Raw genomic sequence first — 9,770 nt, forward strand, 5'->3', positions numbered from 1 at the left:
GAAAAGCAACAAAAACATCCACAAGGAAACAGTGTGACATGATGTGATGAACCTCCCGGATCTATGAAGAGTGACTTGCAGCAGAAAGTGATATTGCACTGAAGTAGATGTCCTCTCTCCAGATTCACTGTCACTGATGCGTTTTTCCAGTAGTCCGTAAAGACAACAGCTGAATGAATGTCTGGAATTATGATTCCAATTGGGAGCCTCCAATTAATGCTGAAGGACCGGATACACGATGACGTTAGGACAGCAAAGGTGGCAGTCTTTCTGTTTGCTTTACAGTGGGAAAACAAGAAAGCCAGAAAAGGTGGAGTATTGCCATCCGCCTACCAGATTGCCCTTCTCCAGTTTCAGATAAACCTTGTCTTCTTTGTTGAGGTGCAGCAGGACTCCGTTGGTGGCGGCCTCACGTGTGACGTCTTTGTCACCGGCGAAGGCAGAGATGACTGGCTTTCCATTCAGCATTAAATTCACCTGAACGCAGAGAGAAAATCAAATCAGAGATCTCAAGTGTACAAGTGTGACAGGACTTATTCTATGATTTCATATCATGGCCACATTTATGAAAATAAAAAACTATTCTTGTATCTTGTTTAAGTATAATTTTTCATAACACTTGACTTGAAGCTTGCATATAATAAATGCATATAATTCATAATAAATTATATTGTAATCTGATTTTCATTAAAAAAAATGAATCATAGCTATAATATCACTGTAAAATATTAGCAATTTTAACAAATTTATTTATATATTATATACATTTATATATTTTTAAGGGCTTTACAGTAAAATTGCATGGATTGTTTTGTTAAATTAATTTAAAATTTACAGGAAAAAATAGGAATTTAAAATTGCTAATATTTTACAGCAATATTATAACTATGATTACAGTTATTTATGAAAATATATAGTTGATTACAATTGAATCAGTATGAATGACCTTATATTTACAATGAAAATCTACATTTTATATCTGAATATAATCAATTTGAAATTGTTGCTTTTTAAATGACAAAAACATGCTTTCAAAAATATGCATGTTAAATATATTTGAATTATAATTTATTATTATTTTTATCAATAAAAGTTTCCTTCTGAAAAGCACTGAAGTTCCTGCATGATAAATAATGAATTTGATTATATGTAGATGGTTAAACATTTATTTTGAACTCTAAGTTGCAATAATTCATGAGAATATGGACTATAAAGTGTACTGTAAGACCTTGTATTGCACTGAACTGAGAACACATTTAAAATACAATATTTATACAGGCTTCAAATGTCACCCAGTTTCCTATTTCTCTAACTCTGTTCATTATGAACCTCAAATACGATACTAAAATGAAGCTGATTAAATATTTTCTTTGCGTGAGAGATATAGTCAGTGCTTACTTGTATAGTCTGGCTCTGGTACACTTTAATAACGTGGAAGTTAAAGCTGTAGATTCCTTTCCGGGGACAAAGAAAGACGGAGTCCAGCGTGAAATAGTTTCCTATGTTGACAAGAACCTGCAAAAGAGGGTTTTCAGAGGAATCAGACCTGATTCAACACATAATGACAATGAAATATCCTATCCAGGCTTACAGTTCTGTGAACTATATATGTTTGGGATGCAAAAATCTCAAACAAAGACCTTGAAAAAACATGAGATTACAAAAGGCAGCAGGAATGAAATATGAATGCACTCATGTTTACAACTGGACTTTTCAGTAATAATTCTCCTCAGCAGTGAAACCAATCTCAGGGTTTCCTACTGTCATGCTGATTTCTCATTCTCACGGTCATGCTGACCATCATTCAACTCTAATCTGGTGATGTGGCACCATGAACCATAGCAAATGCAGGACAATCAATCATAGCTGGATTTTCACTCGTGCCAAAGACAGAAACTGTATCTGAAGCAGGATATACACTTTTTAGAGGCATCATAAATTCATTTACATGTGAATCACAATTGCAGTTAGCAGGGATTGTCATAAAAACATGTTTTATTCAACTGAAACAAGAAAGACTAATATATTAATCTTTTTAAAAGATTGATCAATTTAAAATATTGATTCGTTAAATTGAAGATATATAAAACAGGACTTTCAAATTAATTTTCAGCACATGCAGTGGTTAAATCAACACTGTTAACAAGTGGTTAAAACAACGCTTTAAAAATATTGTTTCAACACTGATGATAAGAAATATTTCTTGTGCAGCAAATCAAAATATTAGAATGATTTCTGAAGGATCATGTGACACTGAAGACTGGAGTAATGATGCTGAGAAATCGGCTTTGATCACAGCAATATATTCAAATAGAAAACAGTTATTTTTTAAACAATATTTTTTTACAATATTACTGTTTTTACTGTATTTTTGAACTGTAGTGTAATTCAAAAAACTACACCATATGAGGTCTCATTCATGCACAAATAGTGTGAGAGTTAGTACTGAATTTTAATATTTAGAGTTTGGGAATTATTTAAATAAATGCATCACTCCACCCACAAACTTAGAATAAAATCAATGCGTTTTCATCTATTATTTTAGATGATCAAGCATAATTACACTTCACCTATGTCATCTTCCTGCATTTAGGTCCAATTACTGGCAAAAAATGCAGGACAACTGAACTTAAATCAAATGTTATTCGAGCCAAACGTCCTGCAACAGGCTTAAAACACAGTGTTCTCAAAACTGATGAAATTTCAGGTTATGTTGGAAAAACTGATTGAAGTAAACATCAAAAAGAAAGTGTATTTATTGTTTTCACCTTGTGGACAGAAAGATGAGTAGACAGAGTTCGTATATTGACCCTCTGAGCGCACAAAGGTAAATTTGTACATTGCTCTCTCTCTTTTGATCTTTGCTTTATTAAGAAGAACTCAAACAAAAGGGAGAATTCATACTTGTTCAGCTTTTTATGAATGGTCACAAATATATATATAGGCTACAATACTGAGGTCCAAAAATCTGAGAGCACTTTTTGGGGGGTTAAACCTGAAACTGAAAAGAAAGTTTCAGATTTTGAAACCATTCAAACAAAAGAAAGTTCTGGTGTTAAAAGAATAAGTCATATTGTTAAGTTGATCGTGTGCCCCCATGCATTTGTATAATGCAAAATATTATTTTGTCTTGTTTTACTACATTTATAGGCAACATTTGTACTTTTGACCACATCGGATATGAATAGGAAGCTAATTTGATCTAATGGAAATGTTTGGAACAAAATCTTACTTAAAGCTACCAACCTCAAATTTGGAACACAACCTGTTTAGATTAATAGCTTTGATTTTCACACAGTTTTTTATATATATATTTCAGATACAATTATTTTTTTTTATTTTTGGGCATTTTTATAACAATAAACTTAAACATCTTTAGTTTTACTTTTTGAACTTTTTTCACTGCTACAATAATCTGCCAAGTGTCTTCTTTTAAAAGAGCAAACTTAAGTCTGTGCTCCAAAGAATTCTTGCCCTCGGTTTCACAGACCAGGCTTAAGACTAGTCCCAGACTAAAATGTAATTCTGAGCTGTTTTAACTGAAATAAACTAGCACTGACTGATCTTAAAACATATCAGTGCCTTTGTTTTGTCTCAAGACGCACACCAGTAATGTTTTTTTCTAAGACATGTTAATAAAAATAACTTAAATATCCTAATTGAACTATGACCTAATCCTGGTTTAGTCTAAGCCCTGTCTGTGAAACTGGGCCAAGATGTACTAGTTTAAGCTAAAAAATTTATTTTCAGGTCTATGCTCATTTAGTACCATAAAATGTCCTAAAAATATAAAATATTACATAAAAACCATTACTGAACTAAAATATAGCACATTCATTTCATTTGGGGAAGAATAAAACTGTAATTTTTGACCACTACTCTTAACAGCACCAAGCTACATTTACTTGAGAAGCAAAATTACTTAAAATATTAAGTCATGTTTTCGAAATAATGTTGCAAAATGAAGTCAATTTATGCTTAAAACAAGAAAAAAAATATCAGCCTTTGGGGTCAGATAAATAAACGTAATAAATGTAAAAGGGAAAACAAATTAATTTTTCTTACCCCACTGGGAGATTATTATTCTTGTGTTAAGTCACTTAACTGTACAATTCTTCATAATTTTCATTTCTGTCTTCATTTAAGAATATCTATACTGTTTATTTGTACTGGAAAACTAGATAAGACAGTCATTTTTGTACTGAAGAACAAGATCATGCAGGAAAACACAGTCATCAGGTTTGATTCACATCAGACATAGCAAATTCTAAGACACTTAGTTAAAATGAAACACATTCAAAAGCTTTTCACTTCTCCTTTTCATATGATTTTCCTGTATTAAATTAAATAAATGCTTTCCCTCTCGGATTTTGGGACCCCATTGTATATGATGCATGAATATTTATAGAGCGGCGCGGCAGTGACGCAGGACTCGCTATATGAAGGCAACAAAGGCTTTGCGCATAAACTAGCTGTGATATTGCACCAGGATTACTCAGCATCCCAAACACCTAGCTCTTTTGTTGGTTCAAAAAGCTCTTGGTACATTCACAAGGGCAGATCTCTCTCTTTCTCTCTCAGTCCGTGAGCTCCAAGCAGCCTTTCCCAGCGGCGTCCCGCGAACCAGAGACATGCCAGGACAGGCGATTGGACGGTGTTATGTGTGTCAAGGTGCTGGAGCTCAGTGGCTGAGGGCAGCTGGTCAGTCCTGCACCTTTTTTTTTTTTTCTTTACCGTATTTTTTCATTTTCCTGCAGCCAAAGCAATGAGAGGAGAATAATGGCTCCTCAAGGGCAAAATGAACACAGCTTCCTGTGTATCTCAGCAAAAAGAAACAATTTTATCCTAACCCATCTGTCGAAATCTCTGGGAATTAAAGAAATAGATCATCCTAAAATGCTAATTCATTTACTCTCCCTAGTGTTGCTCCAGACCCGTGTGACTTTCCTTCTTCTGTGGAACAGAAAAGAAAGATTTTGAATTCTGTACACTGAAAAAAAGGTGTACAAACAATTTTTAATCAGCTATTCTCCACAATTTGTTTTAAGTGCAGTTGGTTTCTTGTTCCATCACAATAAATTGTGACTGAGGCTTTCAACAAGCATGCAAAAGCTCCATAAAAATAGTCATATTTTGCAAGGTATATGATAGCTTTGTGTGAGAAACACAAAATTGAAGTCTTATTCACTGATAATATTATGATCAATGCAAATGAATCATAGTGAGTTGAATATGAGAGTTGGTTCGATCAGATCAATCGGTCTGATCTATGAATGAATCAGCTGTGAAACTTCTAGGCCCGGTTTCACAGACAGGGCTTAGACTAAGCCAGGATTAGGCCATAGTTCAATTAGGACATTTAAGTAATTTTTATAAACATGCTTAGAAAATAACATTACTGGGGCGCATCTTGAGACAAAAGAAAGTCACTGATATATTTTAAGATCAGTCAGTGCAAGTTTATTTCATTTGAAACAGCTAAGATTTAAATTTTAGTCTAGGACTAGGCTTAAGCCTTGTCTGTGAAACCGGTGGTTAGTAAATTTCACAAACAATTACAAAGAAATGACAAGTAACACTGACTAAAACTGAATGAAATTACAATATATGGGGACATTTGAGCATTAATAATGATGCAAAAGATGCATAAAATTCATAAAAGTAGCCATGCACTGTATTTACAATGTTCTGAAGGCATACAATGGCTTTGTGTGAAGAACAGATGAAAATTTGAATGAATGAATCAGAGTCAGTGAGTTGAACTGGACAATCGGATCAGTCAGATCAAAGAGTCTGATCTATGAACAAATCAGCTGTGAAATTGCTAGTAATTTTACAAACAATTACAAAGAAACAGCAAGTGACATCAAATTAAAAGTGAAATTTTGAAGAAGAAAAACGGTAATAGTACTTTATTGTAATACTCGAATAATCGTATTTACAGCTTTGATTTTTTTTTTCCATTACAGTAAATGGAGACTGAGCTATTTACTGAAGTATCAAAAAGGATGCAAAAGCACCAAAACAGTAACAAACATACTCATGCAATATATTTCATATCTTTTATAGGTATAAAGTTTTCTGTGAGGAACGGATCACAATCTAAATCTTATTTAGTTATAGTTAAGTCTGATAATGTTTCCCATGATCGATGTGAACGAATCATTGAGTCAGTGAGTTGAATCAGAGAATCAGATCAGTCTGATCCATGAAGGAATCGGCTGTGAAATTGCTAGTAAATTTCACAAACAATTACTGTGCAAATAAATAAATGAACACACTGAATTAAACATGACATTTTGAAGTAGAAGAAACTACTTTACTACTTTAAGAAACTAGTTTTTCTTGTAAAACATGCTCTAATAATCTTATTTACAATCTTAAATAAAGCATATTTACAGTGTAGTTGGTAAGTTTTTTTCCGATTAAATGAGGATTGAGCTTTCAAGCATCAAAAATCATGCAAAAGCACCATAAAAGTATTATAAATGTATAATATGCATGAGGAATAATGTATTATAATTAGTGCCGTCAAACGATTAATCGCGATTAATCGCATCCAAAATAACCGTTTTTGTTTACATACTATGTGTGTGTACTGTGTATATTTATTATGTGTATATATATATATATATATATATATATATACACACACATACAGTATATATTTAAAAAAATATTTACATGTATATATTTATATTGTTATAATTTATATTATATATAAATATATTCAAAATATAAACATAACTTATTTTTCTTAAATACATGCTTGTGTGTGCATTTATAGATTCATAATAAATATGCACAGTACACGCACATATATTATGTGAACAAAACCTTTTATTTTGGATGCGATTAATCGCGATTAATCGTTTGACGGCACTAATTATAATACATTATTCCTCAAAAATATTATACATTTATCATACTATTTATGTATATATTTCCCATAACCGACATGAACGAATCACTGAGTCAATGAGTTGAATTTGAGAACGGGATCAGATCTATCAGTCAGTCTGATCCATTTAGATTTCTGTAGCAATTGATTCACTAAAACATCTGATTCGCTCACAATGGACAGTGTTTTGTTTTCATACTTTCAGTGAATATTAAAGTGGATTTCAATCTGTTCCACACAAAAATAAATCATGTGATTTAAAACAAAAACTTGGAAAATAAATGCTTTAGCTATAGTAGACCACTTTTATGGTGATATATCCTTTTGTAGGATTTACATCTTCAGTTCCCATTCAATGTAATTGACCTAATTTATTTATTTTTTCTACATCAGACAGGTTTGAAACAATAGGAGGGGGAGTAAACACTGAGAAAAAGTTGTACGGAAGCATGTCTCACACATGTCTCCAAACATCCCTCCTCTACCTTCTGGGAAATAATTGAATCATGAGAAACAAACACACGTTGATCTCATCTCCAACAGAATTTTTATTCATTTCAAGGTTATTGGTGATAAAATAGGTTTTCTTCAGGCATGCACATCATACAGGCTGCGTGTTTGATCTGACCCTGCATAATGACGTTCCTTCATTAATTCTACCACGTCTTTGACCAAGCAAGCGAACTGAATGAAATCAGGTGCACCAAAACACGCAGAACATTAAAAATTCACACTTTTTAAAATGCTTTTATGAGTGCTTTAAAGTTCATATCAAATGGAATGGGAGTGAATTGAAATGCAGTATGCCATGAATTCAGCAAAAGCATGATGTTCCCAATTAAAAAATTTTCAGTCATAAAGCTAAAGGCTGAAGTTAAGCAAAACGTGTGAATGCATGAGTGCAGCACATGCCACTTTCACCACAAACACAGCTAAAAATAAGCAATACAATAAGAACAAATCTCTGCCCTTTACAGGCCTGACAGTTTGACTCATCACTAATGACCTATAACAGTGGTATTTCATGCCTGTGCATCTGCTGCAGTAATGGAAACCCTGCGTTTATGTGCTCTCAGTCTCAAACACATAAATGCAATTTATTATTTATGAACAATTAGACCATTTTTCAGGTGAGCAGCTGTGAATCTGATCACAAGTTCTGAAACGATCTTTTTCATGTACAAATATGTTCACAAAATCTATGCTGAATGTATATATCTGAACTCCAATCTATTTATTTTGAATTCATCCCAGCTGATTTTTGTTTTCACAATATTCTGTGTTAATGTCCATATTAAATTCAAAATAATAATTGACCTCTAGACCGAACAGTTATCACAGTAATCTAATTTAGAACATTATTAACCAATGCAAATTCAATATGACCAGCTGTAATGGTGACAAATTAATTTAGTGCTTTATGCCTGTTGTATTTTAATATTCTATAATATTGGTTTCACTTAATTAGATCCGCTAAAAAAGCCAAAATATGTGAAGGTAAAATGAGCTTTAAAAACTCCATCAGTGTAACAAATATTAAATAAATTAATTTAATTACAAAAGCAGATCAATGTGTAGTTACAAAAGGAAGGGGCAAGTTGTCACACTTGTATTTTTTTATTTATTACATACAATATTTAAGTATTGGCCAGATTAATCATTTGATATCTCCATAGGTTACCTTTTACATTTTTGCTTTTATTTTATTTATTCATGTATATATTTATTCACAATTGTCTGACAGGCTGTTTAATGACACTGTGACAACTTACCCCTATATAGTGCGAGAACATAACTCGCTATTAAAAGGTTTTTTTATTATTATTGTTATTTCTTTGTAGTTAAAACTGAAATGTATGCAAGTAAACATAAACATATCCAAAACGATTAGTCTAAAGCACGAGCTTCACAAGTTAGAAGGTCTGAAAAGTCTATTATTAAAAAAAAAAAAAAATAGTTTCAGCATAGCATGCATAAAACCCCAAAATTCAGCCTTACCTGGTCAAAATATATGATTCTCGTTTTATTGCTCATCTCCGAGGGCTCGTGGTTGTTGCTCCTGACCGCGGAGAAAGCCACTTTGGAGTTGGCGGCGCGCACGGAGATGCCCAGCGGCGAGGAGGAGCTCTTCCAGTCGGCGGGGTTCGAGTCACAAACCACCAGACACTTGCCCTCCAGGACGATGGGTTCCGTGTCATTCTGAGCCAAAACCAGCTCACACATGACGGCCAGGCAGAACAAAAGAGCCATGCAGTCGACAAACGCCTTATTAAAGCGCGTTACGGACACCATGATGAACGATCTCCAGTGTAGCCAAAATCCAAAGGGCTCTCTGGGTCCTGTCACTTCGCGTCTGCTCCGTGTTTGTGCTCGTTTACGCCAAACATCCGTCCAGACACCAGCCGCTGATTTACAAATCACCAAACGCGCGTAGGTGGATGCACCAAGCGTATGTCTATGTCATGTTTTGATTGTTTGACTTATTTCCGTGTGATTCCGATAGTTTTGAACTCCGGAGGATCGGTCAGGCGAGTTTTGTAGAGCTGCAGTTTTCTGTAGGTTCCTGGCGACTTCGCGTAAAAATCCGCTCAGTGCGCACTGAGATCATAACCCGCAATGCCTGCGCAACAGACACTTTTTGTCCATACTACTTTTGTGTCATAAAACTAAGCACGTAAACTAAAGCAAAACCCTAAAGCGACCCTCTTCGCACATCTGTGGATGTTCCTCTCTCTCTTTCGACCAAAAGACACTTCTGTGAGCGCGCGCACACCCTTAATGACGCCCGACTCTGTGAACTCACTGTGACACCCGATGTGCTGCGTAACGTCAGATTATTTTTTAAATATACACCTGAGATCCAGCAAAC

At 34.0% G+C, this 9,770-nt stretch overlaps 1 protein-coding gene across 1 annotated transcript; it reads right to left on the reverse strand.

Moving 5' to 3' along the window:
• Positions 1–279: 279 nt before the first annotated feature.
• On the reverse strand, positions 280–9,193 carry LOC306860456 (cerebellin-4-like; the record flags this gene model as incomplete). The annotated part of the gene is made up of 3 exons (XM_079402187.1): positions 280–477; positions 1,399–1,515; positions 8,900–9,193. The coding sequence occupies 3 exons, from the start codon at positions 9,191–9,193 to the stop codon at positions 280–282; spliced, it is 609 nt and encodes a 202-aa protein (XP_079258313.1).
• Positions 9,194–9,770: the final 577 nt, after the last annotated feature.

The sequence above is a fragment of the Barbus barbus genome, assembly GCF_936440315.1.
Source record: "Barbus barbus genome assembly, chromosome: 41".
NCBI classification, from domain to species: Eukaryota; Metazoa; Chordata; class Actinopteri; order Cypriniformes; family Cyprinidae; genus Barbus; species Barbus barbus.